Source organism: Salvelinus namaycush, chromosome 16 (genome assembly GCF_016432855.1).
Source record: "Salvelinus namaycush isolate Seneca chromosome 16, SaNama_1.0, whole genome shotgun sequence".
Taxonomy (NCBI): Eukaryota; Metazoa; Chordata; class Actinopteri; order Salmoniformes; family Salmonidae; genus Salvelinus; species Salvelinus namaycush.
Window position 1 is genome coordinate 7,377,360 of NC_052322.1, and position 22,795 is coordinate 7,400,154.

Genomic DNA, 22,795 nt, shown 5'->3' on the forward strand with positions numbered 1-22,795 from the left:
TCTCAGGGAAGCTAATCTGCGTGCTCGTCGTCCTCACCAGGGTCTTGACCTGACTGCAGTTTGGCGTCGTAACCGACTTCAGTCGGCAAATGCTTACCTTCGATGACCACTGGCACTCTGGACTAGTGTCACGGATGAATCCTGGTTTCAACTGTTCCAGGCAGATGGTAGACAGCGTGTATGGTGTCGTGTGGGGGAACGGTCAACGCTGTGTCAACGTTGTGTACAGAGTGCCACATGGTGGGGTTATGGTATGGGCAGGCAAAAGCTGCGGACAACAAAAACAATTTGAATGCACAGAGATACCATGACGAGATTCTGAGACCCATTGTCATGCCATTCGTCCGCCGCCATCACCTCGTCTTTCAGTATGATAATGCACGGCCCCATGTCGCGTTATCGCGTTATGTTGCTCCAGTTTCAACGGTTCTGCCTGCGGCTATGGAACCCTGACCTGTTTACCGGACGTGCTACCTTGTCCCAGACCTGCTATTTTCAACTCTCTAGAGACAGCAGGAGCGGTAGAGATACTCTGAATGATCGGCTATGAAAAGCCAACTGACATTTACTCCTGAGGTGCTGACCTGTTGCACCCTCTACAACCACTGTGATTATTATTAATTGACCCTGCTGGTCATCTATGAACATTTGAACATCTTGGCCATGTTCTGTGATAATCTCCACCCGGCACAGCCAGAAGAGGACTGGCCACCCCTCATAGCCTGGTTCCTCTCTAGGTTTCTTCCTAGGTTTTGGCATTTCTAGGGAGTTTTTCCTAGCCAACGTGCTTCTACACCTGCATTGCTTGCTGTTTGGGGTTTTAGGCTGGGTTTCTGTACAGCACTTTGTGACATCTGCTGATGTAAGAAGGGCTTTATAAATACATTTGATTAATTGACTGTATATGTGACCAACATATGCATATCTGTATTCCCAGTCATGTGAAATCCATAGGTTAGGGCCTAATGAATTTATTTAAATTGACTGATTTCCTTATATGAACTGTAACTAAGTACATGTTTTTTTTTACCCGGTTCTCTTCCCTATTGGTAGTTACAGTCTTGTCCCATCACTGAAACGGGGGAGCCGAAGGTCAAGAGCCGTGCGTCCTCCGAAACACAACCCAACCAAGTCGCACTGCTTCTTGACACAATGCCCACAACCCAGAAGCCAGTCGCACTAATGTGTTGGAGGAAACACCATGCACCTGGCGACCGTGTCAGTGTCGCCACAGGAGTCGTTAGTAGTCGTTAGTGCATGATGGGACAAGAACATCCCTGCCGGCCAAACCCTCCCCTAACTCGGACGACGCTGGGCCAATTGTGCGCCTCCCTATGGGTCTCCCGGTCGTGGCTGGCTGCAACAGAGCCTGGACTCGAACCCAGAATCTCTAGTGGCACAGCTAGCACTGCGATGCAGTGACTTAGACCACTGCTCCACTCGGGAAGCCTCTTCAGTAAATGTTTTGAAATTGTTCCATGTTGTGTTTATATTTTGGTTCAGTGTTGGTTGCAGTGTTGCGCAAACCATAAGCCGGAATCAACTCTTAGAATATTGAGGAAACGCTTTTATCAAAATGTTTATATTGCAAAAAGTTACAATTATTTTTCGAACCACGAAAGGTACCGGATCTGGCCAAATAGGATCCGTAATGAAACAGTCCAAAACGGTGAGGTGCCGGATCCTCTTCCGGCAGGATCCAGCTCAAATGAAGCAACGTTCCTGTGTAGTAGAGTTACAAGACAATGGCGCTTGTAATTCAAGGATCATTGGCTCCCGCTGCGGCCAGCAATACATAAATGTATGCATGCCCTTCTGTAAGACGCTTTGGATAAAAGCTGCTTCCTAATGGCATATATTAAATGTTATATTAGTTAAGTGTAGCACGTGGCTGTAAAGAGATTAAGTTGAAAAATGAATGCTTATTGTTGCAGCCAAGGAGGTCATAGGAAGAAAAAGAAGAAAAATGACTAGATTTACATAATATAACCTCTTGAAAGAAAAAAAACAGAGACCCAAGAATCAGAGCTTTGTCAAAGCTGTCACACAATTGCACTTGACATTGACTCAAGTCCTTTGTGTGGCTGTGTGTCCATAATCCTTTTTGAATACTATCCTACTTGTGAAAAGAGTTATTGGCAGTACAGTAGAAGACCCGCTGAGCTATTTAGTCCACAGCAGGAGCTTTTATCCGTCTCCGCTGTAGCCTGACCTGTGGGGTTTACCCATTGACACGCAAACAGTACACACATCAGTACAGAGTTCAGCAGGGGGGGAAACATTGATTCCAGGAACATGATGGGGTTTGATGGGGTTTATGTTGTTCCTTGGGGCCTGGAGGCTCTCTGTGATCTTATTGGCCCATCTACCCTCTTGCCTCAGGACTCTGGCTGGCCTCTGCCTGAACTATCCCTGACTCCAGTCCCCGACACCGAGGCGCTGAGATTTACATCAACCTAGGGGTCACTTCTGAGGCGGCCTGAGTGTGTGTGTGTGTGAGGGGCTAGTTTCTATGACATAGATTAAGTCTAGTTCCGAACTGAAAAGGCCAATAGGAAATCTTAAAGAGTTTTAGGGAAAGAGTTAAGCTGGATAATCAATATTCTTTATCTTGCATTGTGGTGAACAGGTGGATTGTTATTCACTGTATGTCATTAAGTACCACTTACCCTTTTGTTTCCATCTCTCTCCCTGTCTCTCTTCCTCCATTCCCTCCTTCTCCCTATTTATATCTCCCTTCCTCTCTTTCTTTCTCTCCCTCGGTGTTCCAGCGTGTAGCTGCGACGCGGTGGGCTCGGTGAGGGACGACTGCGAGCAGATGTCAGGCCTGTGCTCCTGCAAGACTGGAGTGAAGGGCATGAAATGCAACGTGTGCCCCGACGGGAGTAAGATGGGCAGGAGCGGCTGCGACACAGGTACGGGGAGCCCCTGCTGACTGACGTGCGCCACCTGTTAACTCACCGCGCCACCGACAGAGCAACCCCTCGGCTCTCGTCTCGTCCCTGTAACTCCAGAAGCGAATTCATGAACTCAATGGCTTTTTCTCTAAGCCACCTGTTTTATCAGCGTTAAGAAGTAGCAGAAACTGAAGCGGCTGCAGTACAATAAAAATCGAATCAAATTGTATTAGTCACATGCGCCGAATACAACCTTACAGTGAAATGCTTACTTATGAGCCCTTAGCCAACAATGCAGTAAGAATGTTTTTTTTTACAAATAAATAAATAAAACGAACAAGTAATTAAAAAGCAGCAGTAAAATAACAATAGCGAGACTATTTACAGGGGGGTACCGGTACAGAGTCAATGTGTGGGGGTTAGTCGAGGTAATTGACGTAATATGTATATGTAGGTAGAGTTATTAAAGTGACTATGCATAGATGATAACAACAGAGAGTAGCAGCGGTGTAAAATAGGGAGGGGGGAGGCAATGCAAATAATCTTGGTCGCCATTTGATTAGATGTTCAGGAGTCTTATGGCTTGGGGGTAGAAGCTGTTTAGAAACCTCTTGGACCTAGACTTGGCGCTCCGGTACCACTTGCCGTACGGTAGCAGAGAGAACAGTCTATGACTACGGTGGCTGGAGTCTTTGACAACAATGGCTGTTGTTGTAGCTGTAAAACAAATCAGAATGGGAAATATCAGTTTATTAAGTACACAACCCCATTCACAAAAATGGTTTGCTCCTACAGACGTTGAGTCCAGTGCTCTGGATCCAGTACCTCAGAAACATCTGTCCTCCTGGGCTTTTCACGCACGACAGTGCGTTTTTTGTTTATTTTTTTAGCCCTTTTTCTCCCAAATTTCATGGTATCCAGTGGGTAGTTACAGTCTTGTCCCAGCGCTGCAACTCCCGTACGGACTCAGGAGAGGCGAAGGTCGAGAGCAGTGCATCCTCCGAAACACAACCCAGCCAAGCTGCACTGCTTCTTGACACAATGCCCGCTTAACACGGAAGCCAGCCGCACCAATGTGTCAGAGGAAACACCGTACACCTGGCGACTGTGTCAGCGTGCATTGCGCCCGGCCCGCCACAGGAGTCGCTAGTGCGCGATGGGACAAGAACATCCTTGCCCGCCAAACCCTCCCCTAATCCGGACGATGCTGGGCCAATTGTGCGCTGCCCTATGGGTCTCCCGGTCGCGGACGGCTGCGACAGATCCTGGACTCGAACCAGGATCTCTAGTGGCACAGCTAGCACTGCGATGCAGTGCCTTATACCACTGCGCCACTCGGGAGGCCCCAGTGTCTAGGGTTTACAGAAAATGGTAGGACAAACAAAAAAACATCCAGTCAGCGGCAGTCCTGTGGGTGAAAACGGCTCGTTGATGAGAGAGGTAGAAGAAGAATGGCAAGAATCGTGCAAGCTAACAGGCAGGTCACAAACAGGCAAATAACAGCGCAGTACAACAGTGGTGTGCAGAACAGCATCTCGGAACGCACAACTCGTCGGTCCTTGTCACGGATGGGCTATAATGCAGCAGAGGGTTCCACTCCTTGAATGCCACACTTTGTAGAATACATTCCCCAAATAATTCAAGCTGTTCTGGAATCAAAGGGGAGTCCGACTTGGTACTAGATGGGTGTACCTAATACAATAGTTGGGAAATGTATCCAGTATCCATTAACCTCTAATTCCTCCCAATCCCGGATCCGGGAGCACCCCCATCAGTAAAAAAGATGACTAGCATAGCCTAGCATAGCGTCACAAGTAAATACTAGCATCTAAATATCATTAAATCACAAGTCCAAGACACCAGATGAAAGATACACATCTTGTGAATCCAGCCATCATTTCTGATTTTTAAAATGTTTTACAGGGAAGACACAATATGTAAATCTATTAGCTAACCACGTTAGCAAAAGACACCACTTTTTTTACTCCACCATTTTTTTCCTGCATAGGTAGCTATCACAAATTCGACCAAATAAAGATATAAATAGCCACTAACCAAGAAACAACTACATCAGATGACAGTCTGATAACATATTTATTGTATAGCATATGTTTTGTTAGAAAAATGTGCATATTTCAGGTATAAATCATAGTTTACCATTGCAGCCACCATCACAACTCTCACCAAAGCGACTAGAATAACTACAGAGAGCAACGTGAATTACCTAAATACTCATCATAAAACATTTCTGAAAAATACACAGCGTACAGCAAATGAAAGACAAAGATCTTGTGAATCCAGCCAATATTTCAGATTTTTTAAGTGTTTTACAGCGAAAACACAATATAGCATTATATTAGCTTACCACAATAGCAAACCACACAACAGCATTGATTCAAGCCAAAAATAGCGATAACGTATAACCCAGCAAAAGATATTAATTTTTTCACTGACCTGCTCAGAATTCTTCAGATGACAGTCCTATAACATCATATTACACAATACATATAGAGTTTGTTCGAAAATGTGCATATTTAGCGGCACAATCGTGGTTATACAATGAGAAAAGTAGCCAAGCTGCCAACAAAATGTCGGGAGAAATCTTGGGAGAGGCACCTATTCTAATCGATAACTAATCATAAACTTGACTAAAAAATACAGGTTGGACAGCAAATGAAAGATACATTAGTTCTTAATGCAATCGCTGTCACATTTTTAAAATTAACGTTACTACGACATACAGCGTGCGTTAAAGCGAGACCGCACGGAAATTAATGGCGGATTATGCATTTTAAATTTTTCAACAGAACAACGAATTAACAGCATAAATAGTTCTTACTTTTTGATGTGCTTCCATCAGAATCTTGGGAAAGTTGTCCTTTGTCCAAAAGAATCATTGCTCGGTTGTAGAATCTAGTCTTCAACGTTGCAATTAGCAGTAAACATTAGCCATGTGGGCCAGACATCACCAACTACCTAGAACGCAACACTAATAAATATCCGAAAATCGCAATATACTGACATAAACTGATATAACTCGGTTTAAAATAACAACCTTATGATGTCTTTAACAGCTATATCGAATAAAAACAGAGCCGGATATATCTAAGAGCTATAACCGGAGCTTTCTACTACGACATGCCAAGGTCCTTCCTGCGTCAGAGCGAAGTGAACAAAGGCCGGACCCTTCGTTCCCAAGCTATTTATAACCTCTCAGATCTGCCTAGAGACTCCATTTCAAATCTCACTATTCGCTGACATCCAGGGGAAGGCGTATGCAGTGCATCTCAACCAATAGAAGACAGGCAAATTAATAAACTGACCTGGAAACAGCTTGCAGAATTCTGCATTCTCACATCCTCATAGGAAAAATGCTCTAACTCGAGTTCTGTTTTACTCACAGATATAATTCAAACGGTTTTAGAAACTAGAGAGTGTTTTCTATCCAATAGTAATAATAATATGCATATTGTACGAGCAAGAATTGAGTACGAGGCAGTTTAATTTGGGAACGAAATTATTACAAAGTGCAAACAGCACCCCCTATTGAGAAGAAGTTAATTTAGCCCTCCATTCTAATGTCTTGATGAATGGCAACCTAACCTAATGAATACACACAACTCCAGTTGATGAGAGGGGAAGTTAAGCTCCCGCTGTGTTATCCGGGCACTGTCTCGTTAAGACCCACCGTCAGCTATTGACAGGAAGTCAAGTGCTGAATGAAGTCAATAGTCCCAGCACAAAGTCGGGTGGAGTGGGGTGGGGGGGGGGGGGGGGGGCAGCACTTGAAAGCCGAGAGGAGGCTCTCTGCACCACAGTAAGGTCAGCGCAGTGAGGAGAGCCCACACTTGATGCCTCAGGGGCTCATGGCAATGATTCGTAGCCCCTGTTGTTACTGCTGATGCAACCCAGTGGTTGCGTCAAACAGGTTCCTTGGTCAAAGTACCAGTGATCAAATCAAATCAAATCAAAGTTAATTTGTCACATGCACCGAATACAACAGACCTTACAGTGAAATGCTTACTTACAGGCTCTAACCAATAGTGCCAAAAAGGTGTTAGGTGAACAATAGGTAAGTAAAGAAATAAAACAACAGTAAAAAGACAGGCTATATACAGTAGCTATAAAATTAGCGAGGCCGGTTAGTCTGGCTGACTGAGGTAGTATATACATGCAGACATGGTTAAAGTGACTGCATATATGATGAACAGAGAGTAGCAGTAGCGTAAAAGAGGGGTTGGCGGGTGGTGGGTGGAGGGACACAATGCAGATAGCCCGGTTAGCCAATGTGCGGGAGCACTGGTTGGTCGGCCCAATTGAGGTAGTATGTACATGAATGTGTAGTTGAAGTGACTATGCATATATGATAAACAGAGAGTAGCAGCAGCGTAAAAAGAGAGGTTGGGGGGGGCACACAATGCAAATAGTCCGGGTAGCCATTTGATTACCTGTTCAGGAGTCTTATGGCTTGGGGATAAAAACTGTTGAGAAGCCTTTTTGTCCTAGACTTGGCACTCCGGTAACGCTTGCCATGCGGTAGTAGAGAGAACAGTCTATGACTGGGGTGGCTGGGGTATTTGACAATTTTTAGGGCCTTCCTCTGACACCGCCTGGTGTAGAGGTCCTGGATTGCAGGCAGCTTAGCCCCAGTGACGTACTGGGCCGTACGCACTACCCGCTGCTTTGCGGTCACAGGCCGAGCAATTGCTGTACCAGGCAGTGATGCAACCAGTCAGGATGCTCTCGATGTTGCAGCTGTAGAACCTTTTGAGGATCTCAGGACCCATGCCAAATCTTTTTAGTTTCCTGAGGGGGAATAGGCTTTGTCGTGCCCTCTTCATGACTGTCTTGGTGTGTTTGGACCATTCTAGTTTGTTGTTGATGTGCACACCGAGGAACTTGAAGCTTTCAACCTGCTCCACTACAGCCCCGTCGATGAGAATGGGGGCGTCCTCGGTCCTCCTTTTCCTGTAGTCCACAATCATCCCCTTAGTCTTGGCTACGTTGAGGGATAGGTTGTTATTCTGGCACCACACGGCCAGGTCTCTGACCTCCTCCCTATAGGCTGTCTCGTCATTGTCGGTGATCAGGGCTACCACTGTTGTGTCGTCTGCAAACTTAATGATGGTGTTGGAGTCGTGCCTGGCCATGCAGTCGTGGGTGAACAGGGAGTACAGGAGCGGACTGAGCACGCACCCCTGTGGCGCTCCAGTGTTGAGGATCAGTGTGGCAGATTTGTTGCTACCTACCCTCACCACCTGGGGGGCGGCCCGTCAGGAAGTCCAGGATCCAGTTGCAGAGGGAGGTGTTTAGTCCCAGGATCCTTAGCTTAGTGATGAGCTTTGAGGGTACTATGGTGTTGAACGCTGAGCTGTAGTCAATCAATAGCATTCTCACATAAGTGTTCCTTTTGTACAGGTGGTAAAGGGCAGTGTGGAGTGCAATAGAGATGGCATCATCTGTGGATTTGTTTGGGCGGTATGCAAATTGGAGTGGGTCTCGGGTTTCTGGGATAATGGTGTTGATGTGAGCCATTACCAACCTTTCAAAGCACTTCATGGCTACGGACGTGAGTGCTACGGGTCTATAGTCATTTAGTCAGGTTGCCTTTGTGTTATTGGGCACAGGGACTATGGTGGCCTGCTTGAAACATGTTGGTATTACAGCCTCAATCAGGGACATGTTGAAAATGTCAGTGAAGTCAACTGCCAGTTGGTCAGCACATGCCCGGAGCACACGTCCTGGTAATCTGTCTGGCCCCGCAGTCTTGTGTATGTTGACCTGTTTAAAGGTCTTACTCACGTCAGCTACGGAGAGCGTGATCACACAGTCATCCGGAACAGCTGATGCTCTCATGCATGCCTCAGGGTTGCTTGCCTCGATCGAACATAGAAGTGATTTAGCTCGTCTGGTAGGCTCGTGTCACTGGGCAGCTCGCAGCTGTGCTTCCCTTTGTAGTCTGTAATAGTTTGCAAGCCTTGCCACATAAGACGAGCGTCGGAGCCGGTGTAGTATGATTCAATCTTAGCCCTGTATTGACGCCTTGCCTGTATGATGGTTTGTCTCAGGGCATAGCAGGATTTCTTGTAAGCTTCCGGGTTAGAGTCCCACACCTTGAAAGCAGCAGCTCTACACTTTAGCTCAGTGCGAATGTTGCCTGTAATCCATGGCTTCTGGTTGGGGTATGTACATACAGTCACTGTGGGGACGACGTCCTCGATGCACTTATTGATAAAGCCAGTGACTGTTGTGGTGTACTCCTCAATGCCATCGGAAGAATCCCGGATCATGTTCCAGTCTGTGATAGCAAAACAGTCCTGTAGTTTAGCATCTGCTTCATCTGACCAATTTTTTATAGACCGAGTCAATGTTGATAGAAATTTGGTATAACTGATTTAAGTTTCCCTGCATTAAAGTCTCCAGCCACTAGGAGCGCCACCTCTGGGTGAGTGGTTTCCTGTTTGCTTATTTCCTTATACAGCTGACTGAGTGCGGTCTTAGTGCCAGCATCTGTCTGTGGTGGCAAATAAACACCCACAAAAAGTATAGCTGAAAACTCTTTAGGCAAGTAGTGTGGCCTGCAATTTATCACAATATACTCTACTTCAGGCGAACAAAATCTAGAGACTTCCTTAGATTTCGTGCACCAGCTGTTGTTTACAAATATGCACAGACCGCCCCCCTCGTCTTACCGGAGTGTGCTGTTCTATCTTGCCGGTGCAGCGTATATCCCGCAAGCTGTATATCCATGTCGTCATTCAGCCACGATTCCGTGAAACATAGGATATTAAAGTTTTTGATGTCCCGTTGGTAGGATATTCGTGATCGTACCTCGTCTCATTTATTGTCCAATGATTGCACGTTGGCGAGTAATATTGACGGTAACGGCAGCTTTCCCAGTCGCCTTCGCCGGGTCCTGACCAGGCATCCGGCTCTTTGTCCTCTGTACCTGCGTTGCTTCCTCTTGCAAATAACGGGATGTCGGTCCTGTGGGGGTGTTTGGAGAATGTCTTGTGTGTCGTCTTTGTAGCAGAAATAATCTTTGTCTAATCCGAGGTGAGTGATCGCTGTCCTGATATCCAGAAGCTCTGTTTTGCCGTAAGATATGGTTGCAGAAACATTATGTACAAAATAAGTTACAAATAACTTTTTTTTTAAAACACATAATAGCACAATTGGTTGGGCGCCCGTAAAACTGCTGCCATTTCTTCCCGGCGCCATTTTAACGATCAGTGCTGTGTAGGCGCCTGACCCATAAAACTTGACGGAATGAGATCAAATCCTTTTTTTTTATTGATTTGAAAAGAGTCCACATATTTACTTTATACTAAAGACTCATCATTAATATAATCGCGTATGGAAAGCATAACAATATTTCATCTGCATAACCTACTCATGTTTCTATACGGTGAACTCCAAGGAACAGTGACAAATGTTGTGTTGTTTTGGCGCTGTACTCCAGCACTGAATTTGAAATGATACAATGACTGTGTGAATAATGATGAGTGAGAAAGTTACAGACACAGAAATATCATGCCCCCAAGACATGCTAATTTTTCAGAGGGGAGTTTAGCATTTTTGGGGAGGGTATGATATTTGTGCATATGTAACTTTCTCACTCATCATTATTGTAGATTCATTCAGGATTATCCGTAATCATGGTAGCATCCACATTAATGTAGAAGCGTTTAGAAACATATTCTATTCTTATTTACAATAAAAGTGACTCCAAATTGACACAATACATCATTAATTTGTATTTGGCACAAAATAATCTGAAACCCAGCCAAAACAAACTGCATCCAATAAATGTGTCGAGTCACAAGCTTGATGTGGTCATTACGTGCTATGAATATTGGACCAAATACTTTTTTATACTACTTTAATAAACATATAACTGAATTTGCCCCAATACTTTTGGTCCTCTGAAATTGGGGAACTATGTACAAAAAGTGCTGTAATTGCTAATGAAAATACCCTCAAATTAAAGCTGACAGTCTGCACCTTAACCTCATAGTCATTGTATCACTTAAAATCCAAAGGGCTGAAGTACAGAGCCAAAACAACAACAATTGTCATTGTCACATGACTTGTGGACCTCCCTGTGTGTGGAAGTGGTACTACGCATATACATTATTATGGTGATTATCAACTAGGGTTCAGAGCAGTTAAAAGTACCAAGCTCACATGCTAATTTCAGCATCATGATTTGGACTAGGAATGCACATTCATATGATGGACAGTGATGGTATCCATTGACCCATGAGTGGATTTTAACCCCTTCATTCCCATCCCAGGTGCTGATGCCCCAACCTCATGTAATGAGCTGGACTGCAAGTTTGGCGCGTCTTGTGTTGAGGTCAATGGTCAAGCGCACTGTGAATGCCCCTCGCCCGACTGTGACGAGAAGAACAAGACCAAGGTGGGCCTTTACATGATCCTCTCTATGTCAGAAATTCATCACAGAATCCAGAACACTTTATCTGGAACTACTGAGCTTGTGATCGGCCTAAAGTGGTCGGTAGTAAACAGGCATAGAGTTAACAAGTTGTGATCCTAGCCTGTTTCTATTTATTTTTTTTCTGAGCAGGTGTGTGGCTCTGATGGGGTGACCTACGCTGACCAGTGCCAGCTGAGCACCATTGCCTGTAGACGGGACAAGCACATCAGAGTGGAACACTTTGGCCAGTGCACAGGTGAGCCCCGTTTGTCCTCCATACATCATACTAGGGGATGTCCATCCCCTGTTGTCAGGCCCATATCAAAAGATAATGAGTAACGCCACAGGCGTTGGAAAGACCAACTGTCCTCTCTCTCTCCTTGTCAAAGCCAAGAGACTAGGGTATGGGTTGTGTCCTCTTTGTGGTTGGTGCAGTATTGCTTCACTGTGTCTTTCACCGAGGTTTGTCTTTGGATAGCCTCCATGGCTATACTTTAATGTATACAAATTTTACTTTACACATTACTGTAGTAAACAGTTTTTGAGACCGACTGTACCAGATATCGTCAAGTGTTTTTGTATTTTAGTGTATTCTGGCTCTATATGTGCCAAGAATTTGCAGTAAAGCACAAGTTTTCTTGTGGAAATAACGACCGGCTGGCGTGTCGTCAACATACCTGTGAGCGCACACAACGACAGCTGAGGCTCTGTACCATCGTCCTCCCTGCTTCGGATGGCTGACGGAGAGGAGCGAGGAAGAGGGAAAATAATTTCTTGGGAGAGAAATGAGGCCCAAGATGCTCCCCTGGAGATAGAGAAACTACCGTTTGGCTGCAGCCTGAGCCACTGAATCGCCCATAAAGGGTTGACATTTTACTGTTTGATTCCCTGCACCCCTGTGCGGATTAGGGAGGTTTAGCTCCCAAATTCTCTTCCCCTTCGCAGCTTTTAGCCGGATGAGTGCACCATTGTTCAGCTATCAGAGGGGAGATTGGCGAGATGCTTGAGGATGGGGGGAAGAGTAAGCCTTCTGATACCTGGTTTGGAATAGAGGTTGTGGGTAGAGGTCTTCACGGTTCAAAAAAGTTGGACCCATTTCTGAAATGGATCCGTGGCGTTCCCACCTGACCGATATGCATAATTTCATATTTTTTGTTAAAAAAGGAGAACTGTTCCAAATGGACCCAGGGATAGTCAGACCCGTTCCAAAAAGGCCAGTAGAAATACGAACCTCAATGGACCCGTGCTGGTTTGGATCCGAGAGACCCGTTCAGATCCGAGAATAGAAAGACAGAGTGAAAGAAACCTCAATAAACGCACGATAGGCTATTGGCCAAATGATCCATAGTTACGTTTCCTTAAAAACGGTGTGAAACAAATTACAACTTTATTGTCCACCTCATGGTTCAGCTGTCGGAGATTTGAGCACTAAATGCATCAGGGCATTGCATGCATCTAGACAGGCCTAAAGGCCTAGGTGTCCACTGTATGATATTAATATATATGTATATACATATATACATATATACACATATATATATATATACATATATATATATATATATATATATATATATATATATATATATATATATATATATACACACCCACAGTGTGTACAGTGTATTCGGAAAGTATTCAGACCCCTTGACTTTTTCCACATTTTGTACAGTACAGCCTTATTCTAAAATTAATTAAATTGTTTTTTCCCTCATCAATCTACACACAATACCCCATAATGACAAAGCAAAAACAGGTTTTTAGAAATGTTTGCAAATGTATTAAAAATAAAAAACTGAAATCACATTATATAAGTATTCAGACCCTTTACTGTTGAAGTACCTTTGGCAGCGATTACAGCCTCGAGTCTTCTTGGACAGCTATTTTCAGGTCTCTCCAGAGATGTTAGATTGGGTTCAAGTCCGGGCTTTCGCTGGGCCACTCAGAAAAATTCCAAACATTAGCGACAGTTGTGGGATGTGACGGATCTCAAATCAGTACGACCACTAGCATCAACAAAAACGTTTTTACACAATGTGGCTGACGAACCAGATCAGAACGTTTAGCTTCAAATGTTGATCAACTATTAGGCTATTTCTTCACATTATAAGCGTAGCAATGCACACATAGTAGTAGGCTATCAGCGCGAATGTTCCATTAGCGGGAAAACACTATTATCAAAAATGCAATTATGCTTTATTATAAAGGTGCATTTTTATGTTGAAATGGGTCTTCCCCAAACTTGAAACTCACGCGCTGCTTTATGTATGCCAGTTAGATTCTACACCCCTTGTAAAGCGGATTAATGTGCTTAATTTTAAGAAGTTATTTGGCCACTTTAGTTGTGAATCAAAACCTTATCAGTGTGAGACTATGATTTTTAAAAAGGCAACAACTAAAAATGCATTATTTCTTGCCTGACGCTGGGCATCATTCACATGTGATAATATATCATTCACATGTGATAGGCTAATATTGTCACCCATCAGACTATTATTGTTTTAATCTTGTCTTTGCATATACTAAATAATATACAGTACCAGTCAAAGTTTGGTCACACCTACTTATTCCAGGGTTTTTCTTTATTTTTTAATATTTTCTACATTGTAGAATAATAGTGAAGAAATCAAAACTATGAAATAACACACATGGAATTATTTAGTAACCAAAAAAGTGTTAAACAAATCAAAATATACTTGAGATTCTTCAAAGTAGCCACCCTTTGCCTTGATGACAGCTTTGCACACTCTTGGCATTCTCTCAACCAGCTTCATGAGGTAGTCACCTGGAATGCATTTCAATTAAGAGGTGTGCCTTTGTTAAAAGTTCATTTGTGGAATTTCTTTCCTTCTTAATGCGTTTGAGCCAATCAGTTGTGTTGTGACATGGTAGGGGTGGTATACAGAAAATAGCCCTATTTGGTAAAAGATCAAGTCCAAATTATGGCAAGAACAGCTCAAATAAGCAAAGAGAAACGATAGTCCATCATTACTTTAAAGACATAAAGGTCAGTCAATACGGAAAATGTCAGGAACTTTTAAAGTTTCTTCAAGTGCAGTCGCAAAAACCATCAATCGCTATGATGAAACTGGATCTCATGAGGACCGCCACAGGAAAGGAAAGCCCAGGGTTACCTCTGCTGCAGAGGATAAGTTCATTAGAGTAACCAGCCTCAGAAATTGATGCCCAAATCAATGCTTCATAGTTTAAGTAACAGACAAAGGCCTTCATGGTCGAATTGCTGCGAATAAACCACTACTAAAGGACACCAATAGAAGAAGAGACTTGCTTGGGCCAAGAATCACGAGCAATTGACATTAGAGAGGTGAAAATCTGTCCTTTTGGGCTGATGAGTCCAAATGTGAGATTTTTGGTTCCAACCGCCATGTCTTTGTGAGACGCAGAGTAGGTGAACTGATGAGCTCCGCATGTGTGTTTCCCACCGTGAAGCATGGAGGTGTGATGGTGTGGTGTATTAGTGCTTTGCTGGTGACACTGTCTGTGATTTATTTAGAATTCAAGGCACACTTAACCAGCATGGCTACCACAGCATTCTGCAGCAATACGCCATCCCATCTGGTTTGCGCTTAGTGGGACTACCATTTGTTTTTCGGATCCCGGGTCGGATCTCAGAATTTAGGGTCTGTTGAACCCGTGAAGACATCTGGTGGGTACCTTCCTTTTCCCTGCTGATCTTGGTGCAGTTTGTCAGGCCTGAAGTAGGTGCAATGCTTTGAAGGCACCACCTCAACCCCTAACCAAGGCTTCTGAAATAGTGCTGTGTGGCGGCCTCATACATGCAGGCACACAGGAGCAGGGGTGCAACTTTCACTGGGGACATTCTGAAATAGCATTTATTTTTGTCCCCCCGTTCTATCATAGGAATATGATACAAAACGAGGCAACGGTGGGCTTTAGGACCATGCGGACGCCTCCGAGTGGTCAGGTAGGCTGTTTGGAGTGTAAATAATAATTATATTATATAACTCCATTATATCTTAAACCAGTTGCGTCCCTGCACAGGAGTAAGAGTAATTTGCTCTATGAGACGCCGACAGCACCTTGATCTGGTGATTAGCGATCTGACGCCGTCGGTTACCAATGAAATTCACTCCAGACTCATTCTTTGTTGCCTGGCGATGGAGACATGAGTATTATGTAAGTCCTTGCCTAGTGAGGGGCTTCATTCGGAGGGAGAAAGAGTTCTCTCTCGCTCGCTTTCTTTGAGCCCAAGCGGGAAGCCAGACGAACACAACTTGTCACAGCAGTTCGTTTAATTTCTTCCCCCAGATGCAGTCACGCCGTAGGTAGCGGGCTCCTCAGCCGCCCCCAGGTTGGAGGTTAGATCGAGCTCATTTCACGTGTGATTGGGTGCGAATTAGCATTCAAACATCCTCGCCCTGCCACCGCTCCTCACCTTCCGCTGATCTGATGCAGCTCTTAATATAAATTACAGAATCAACTTCAATGCTAATAACTAGCGCAGAACCACTACTGAAGGCCTGTGCCCTTTCACACTGAAGCAAGTTCTGCAGAAACTACATCAAATGGCTACTACTGTGAACTTGTGATCTAACCCATCTCTCCGCCCATGCTAAGGGACAAGCACTTTGAGTCTCCTCGACACAACACAGCATTTCTGCTTCTGGCTATGTGGCCCTTACTAAGAGCTAGATGAAGCAAACCATGGGAAAAACCTGTGAAAGTGTGTGAGGTACAAGCCACTAAAGGGGGGTATTTGAATGAAAGAGGAACTTCTGGCATCGATCGTGTCCAGACATTAGCCATTGGCCTGGTTCTCCCATATGTTGTCATCACCTGTAGGTTTGACGCAAATTGGCAGTGAACACTAGCATATGACATCATCAGTTTTCTGCCTTAATGTCTTTTGTCTTTTATGCCTCTCACTCCATCCTCATACTTTCCCTGAACACTTTAAAAAAAAACTTGTTCATCTTATGTCCTCCGTCCCTCTTTTCATGTCTCTCTCTTTCGTGCTCTCTTTCTCCCCCTGCTTGTTTTTCTTCCTCTCTTCCATTTTCTCTTTCCCTTTTTTCTGTCGACTTTCATATATCTGATTCCTCCTCCCCACTGAGCATGGCAGACATGGCAAACAATCTTAATAACCGCCTTTCAAAGATGACTACACAGCCCAGACAAGTGAAGATGACAATGATTTCTCTCCCCGCCCGCCTGTCGATATAACCGCCTGCCTCTCGGGAAAAAAAAAGCAAATGGAGCGTTAAACCTGATTAAGGAAAGCTTCCACTGAACTGACTGCGCTGCCAGTTGTCTATCCTTCCCTTTCTTTCTATATCTGTTTTTTATTTTATTTTACCCCTCTTCGAGCGTTCGCCGCCGAAGGACTCCCGGCCATAACCCAGCACCTGAGTAACAGGTGTAGCCAAGAGGAAGAGCAAAGGATACCACCGCCTCGCACACGGCGATATCAATTGATAGATGCACTCTTGGGCTAAGCCGACATACTGTATCTGCAGGCTGGCTCCTCTGCCTCCCCTCCTCTGGAGCCTGGCAGGATGGGAGATAGTGGGGTGCCTGCCTGGCTGATAACATCCAGCGCCTCATCAAGGTATCACATTTCACACCTCACGGCGTAATTGCCTACCAAATAGGAGATTATTAGTGTGCAATTAAATCCTACACATAATGTTAGCCGAATTCCAATGAGATGGAAATTATATACCGTAGGAGGTTTTTATTTTGCCCTGCACACACAACGGCTGGGGTAAAGTAGGAGGTATTAAGTGAAGCCTGGCTGGTTTGCCGCCATCCTAGCAGCTACACTTACAAAGTGTCTCCCTTCCCTCCAGCTCTTGACTCGCTTCTTTCCCTCAGGAGTTTTTCTCCTATTTCATCGGTTTTATCCGATACATTTTTGTCTTTGTACCAAGGCATTGCATGGGTAATGCTGGTTTCTGCTGAAAGAAAAGCGGGTCCCTCTCTCTGGCGACGGCAAGGAAAGGATTTCTGAGAGTGTTTGGATGGCGTGTGTGACTGTGCTGACAAGGCTGCCTTTCGCGGCGGAGTTGACGGATAGTTGTGCGGCTGTGAGTCTGGAGTCTTTGAAGCCGGAGTTAAACCCTGCTTTTTCTGCCCCATTTATATCAATCATTCATCACCAGAGGCTTTGACTGTCTGTGATTAAAGCTCCGCTACAGGAGGGCAACATTTCAATATGTATATATAATTCATACCCACAGACACACACCAACACCGGCACATATACACACAGACACATTGAACAAACACACATGCCTCACAAACACACACACACACACCAGTGCAACTGCAGTGCAGTTTAACCCTATATAGGGCACATGATTCTTCTCTGTACACAGACTGCAGTGCAGTTGAACTCAACAGTATGCCATCCTTTGGCATACTTCAGTGTAAGATGTTCTAATTTTCATGGTGTGTTTTGCTTCGTAAGTCATAAGGGGTTAAAAGATTTCATCCAGGTTTTCCATTCCTATGTGCATAGGTTTTCAATTATATTTTAGATGTATATTTCATATGGCAATGAGTCTGGCCTCTGTTCTTGTGTGTCGGTCAGTATTGGGTGCTCAGGTGCCTGACGTGACCAGAACACGAAAGACAACCATAAGGGGTACAGCAGTAGTATGAGGTAAAGGTGTACAAACGAAATAGGGAGAAGAAAATTAAAAAAAGATTTTCATCTTTGCTTACCCATTCATCCATTCCTTGCTTCCTCTCCTTCTCCCTTCCCTCCCCATGCAGAAAGCATCACCGAGCCGGCCAGCCGACCCACCCCTTACCCCCCCACCCCCCTCGCAAAAGCCACCACCCCCTCCCACGTCAGGCTTACGTCGCCGCGCCATGGCACATCATACTCTCCCTGGGAGGATGATGAAACCGAGGGGCCACTAGCCTCATTCGTGGAGGCCCTGCCGCCCCCCATGCCCACTGAGAGACCGCTCACCACCAACCACCCCGTCATCACCCCCCACCACCCACCTCACTCCACCACCCCTCGCCTACCCAGCCACACCAGCCCTGGCTCCTCCCCTACAGCCTTCGAGGACTCAGGGAGCGGTGAGCCCAGCGGAGACGACCAGATGGAGGAGGTGGAAGAGAGTAGCGGCGTCGGAGTCCTGGAGGCGAGCGGAGAGGAGCCAGTTGGTAAATCAAAGCTATTTCACTTCATAACCCATAATTCTGCTCCACAGGGGGTCAAGGGTCAGAGGTCAGGGGAGGGTTGAATTACAGATGGGGGTTTGAAATAATTTCACTATTTGAATAGTGTCATTCATCTATAGCTAGCTAGTCTAATTGAGGCCACATTCTGCACTTTCTCCCCAACCCAATTCAGATAAAACAGGCTACCTCTTGGTTGCTCGTTATAGCCTACTCCTTGTCATTTCGCTAACTTTTTAAATTCCGTAATTTTATTCCATCTGCATTGCATTAGTGAACTCTCACTCCCCTTGCTACACATTGAGCCTATTTGATTGGCCTACTAGTGGTGTGTATTCATGGATGCCAAGGGAAGCCAAGCTTTCCCAAAAAAAGTACCAAGGGGAAAAAACATACAAAATAATGTTTCTTTCGTCTCTCTGTGTTTCATAAATTTCCTTCAAAAAGCAAGAGGCTGAATGTATCTCACTGAAGAAAGCATCCGAGTGAACGAAACAGTGCGTCTCTGTCACAGAATCTATCTGATGCTGTCTGGTCAAAAAGAGTATGACATTGTTGCCGCCCATAGCATTGAATGCAAGGGAAGCCAGCGAGCATTTGTCTTCCCTTGATAAAAAATATATAAAATAATAGCCCATCAGTGCTGAGTGAGCTCAGCTGTAGATGGCTCTGGCGCACACAAAAAAAGTGTCAAGGGAAGCCAGTTTTGGATTTCGCTTCAGACCCATCACATCACATCAGAAGTCAAACATCATTGACAGAAAGAAACTTAAATTGTTGCATCTCTTTGTGTCATTGTCCTCCGGTGGCTAGCTAGCTAAATTAGCCGTGGATGGAGATATGGATTTGGACTTGTTTTACTTCATTCTCCGTACTTATCAAATTTATTTGGTCACATACACGTGATTAACAGATGTTATTGCGAGTGTAGTGAAATGCTTGTGCTTCTACCAATGATTATAACGGCGATTCTGATCCACACTTTCCAAATGGTCTTCAGTACAACTCCCGCAGCCACACAAAGTATTTTCCTTTTCGTCCTGACAAATGTTGAAGCTCCTGAACACCAACAGCTGAGTACAATGTTAAAGATAATGATATAGGGTCCATAAATTCATACATTGTGCCCCTGGTCTGAGAGGATGGAAGTTCAACAGGCTAATGTTAACCAGCTGGCCTGCAACAGTGTTGCCCATGAAAGGAAGTAGGAACGCTAGCTAACGCTAACGAATTTTAGCCAGGTAGCCTAGGACAACAAAAACTAAAAGCGTGTACTGTATGCCAGAGTCATAGACCGTTTAGGCAACATGAAAGAGGAGGACGGCATTGGCGTTTCTCTACAAGTAGGCTGAGTCAACATGTTTTTTTTCCCCCCCAATTGCACGCACGCACAGACACACACACGAAGTAATCAGTACCATGGACAGCCACATCATATTTAACTTACGTTGATTGGACTACATCGTTTTTGGTATCTTTTAGTTGTCATTGTATTACACTAAGCATAGATGATTAGATGTTGGAATACTGGAGGACGCGCCTGTTTTCTTTGTAACTTGCGGTAAGTCTCCGTAGTTCTAAATCAGTAGTTGTTTAGTAGTCCAACAATGTTGGAAACTTGCTTGACCATGCTGTACGTCACGTAACTGTTTGTTACATGCAATATGTTTTGTGGACTTCGCCGATTTGCTCTCCGGTTTTGTAATGAAATAAATGTCTTCTTATTGTCTCGGCCTTAGGCCTATACAGTATATCACGGTGTCAAGGCATATGAACTAACAGGTTATAGAGCAAACAACTCAATTATCACAACACATAGGAAGTAATAGGGCTTTATTTTTTCTGGCTTCCCCCATGCACATCCCTAGGTTGAATATGGGCCTCTGAACTGACTCAAGGTTTGATACGTCATTGCTACATCATACACCATTTGTGACTCACCGCCTAGATTCGGTCTTATGTAACAACATTTGAAATTGGGCTTTTTACATTGGTAAAAAGTAGAGACTCAGAGCTACGAAATGGTATATCATACACTGCATTTTTGAGGAACAATGGGAAAGTAATTCTGCTTTGAAAGTTGATACACTTTTGAGAAAAAGGCCTTTGACGGTTTTGGTGCCTACTGGAGAGCTCTCCTTTGTCTACACCCATTCAGCATTGTTCACACCCTCTTAAGCCAGCCCCACCCATCTCTTTAAGGATTCACATGTGAGGTCCTGTGCTAAACAGTGAGTAGTGTAGTAAAGATTAAGACTAAAAGTGGTAATAGCCTACAATAACGAAAAATTCCAGGTAAACAGAAAGTGTCCAGATGTAAAGAAACCTTAATAGAAAATGAATGAAGTAAACGTCACCCTGTAAAATACTACTTGAGTAAAAGTCTAAAAGTATTTGAAGTTTTAAAAATACTTAATAAGTATCAAAAGTAAATGGAATTGCTAAAATGTGCTTAAGTATCAAAAGTAAAAGTATAAATCATTTCAAATTCCTTAAACCAGACGGCCCAATTTCCTTAATTTTTTTTCATTGACGGATAACCAGGGGCACACTCCAACACTCAGACATAATTTACAAACGAAGCATTTGTGTTTAGTGAGTCTATGGGGTATGTCACAAAGTCATGTTACGACCACACATAGCAAAATATTTATATATAAAATGAATATTGATAAGTCTTGCAAAGTAGATGGGTCTCTACGGAAGATGTAAACGGTACAGCCAAATGGCTACTAGCATAGTAGCAATATCAGAAATAGATAGTGTCAATATAAATAAAATAATATACAGTATGTACAAGAACAATATCAATAACGATATCAGTGATAGACGAGGTAGTTATATGCATACAATCAGGGAAAAAGTGGCTGAGCAGCAGGATAAAAAAATAAATAGTAGCAGCAACGTATGGCGTGTGTGTTAGGAGAGAGTCATTTGAATAGAAGCACTGCAGATAGTGCTGATGACTGGTCCGTCCGAACCACGCATGAACAAGGGAATCTATATTCGGAGAGCCTGTTTCTGTCCTGCCCTTGATTTTGGTGCAGGGCATGTGATGTCCATAGCCTCTTTGTTTCAAAACTCCCTGATCTTCTCAAAAAGATACGTTTGTCTAGCTGTGTCCAGTCCAGGTGGTGCTTGTACAGGCAGACCATCTATGGGAGGAAGGATGTCAGCGTTGTGCAGCAGCTGAAACCTAATCCCGACTGAGTCTGAACGCTCCTTGGTGACAACAACACCAGGCTTCAGAGCATCGAGCTGTAAAACAGGAAATAACAAGAAGAATTGAAGATATTAAACCTTGCACAACATCAATTCACCTCCCAAGTTTAGATAAGAATAATAACCTCATACAATGCAATGAAAATGATATTCACCTGAAGTGCTAGTACTGCTTGAACTGTGGCAGCGGCCTGAAGTACGGAGTCAGGTGTTGTTGCCAGCCATATCTTTCCACCTGCACCGTACCATCCTCCAGTCCAACCAGCTGTGGGATGTTGACCCCTGTCACAGTACTGTCCTTCACAACACCAGCAATCTCAGACAAAGTGTTCACTCCGGTCTTTCTGAAGTGCTGCATGATGATCCCGAAGCACCAGTCGGGGGCGAACTTGGTGTGGCCTGTGATCAGGAAGGGAAAGTCCAGACTGTGGTGGAGCTTGTGCATGGTCCGCCAGGCACAGTGGCAGAGCACAAACTTAACAGCTTCTGGCAGATTGGCAGATCTGAAGACCTGATAGTTGTTCCTCTGGCACTGCCAGCACAGGTCTGCCCTGGGCTTAGTGCTTGAGATGTGGGGCAGCAATTTTCCCCACAGATTCCTGAAGGAAGACAGCCCGACTACACGTACCTCTGGAAAATACAGAAATAATGTGAGATGAATAAAAGTAGTGCCAATCATGTTGGAGGTCAATTAAATAATCAAAATGTGTTTATGCTTTACATGCCAAGTGTTGTCATCGATTCCTTGTAGAGATGCCACACTGCTGCTTTTGTCACATGGGAGGGCAGCAGCTTTCCACCAAAGTGTTTGTGTCCTGGGTAGCGTCCTGGTAACACTACTGCATTATCCTCTGGGTGGAGTCCTGGTTATACTATTGCATTATCCTCTGTGTAGTTGTTGATGAAGTTCACCACTCGCTGCAAGTCCTCATGCTTCAGGTGTAATCTGTGCTTGCTTGGGCCAGCTCTCTTTTTGATTGGAGGCATTAGACCATTCTCTTTGTATGACTGGTGGAGGAGATGCAGGCGTGTTCTACTGATGCTGAAGACAAATTACAGA

General features: G+C 44.4%; 1 protein-coding gene across 1 annotated transcript in view; it reads left to right on the forward strand.

The window, feature by feature from the left end:
* LOC120060868 (agrin-like) overlaps positions 1–22,795 on the forward strand; it is a 376,729-nt gene that overhangs the window by 285,359 nt on the left and 68,575 nt on the right. The window contains exons 15-18 of the mRNA XM_039010276.1: positions 2,772–2,915; positions 11,195–11,319; positions 11,488–11,593; positions 18,097–18,498. Of these exons, the coding sequence (XP_038866204.1) occupies positions 2,772–2,915; positions 11,195–11,319; positions 11,488–11,593; positions 18,097–18,498 (777 nt within the window). The remainder of the gene's footprint in view (positions 1–2,771; positions 2,916–11,194; positions 11,320–11,487; positions 11,594–18,096; positions 18,499–22,795) is intronic.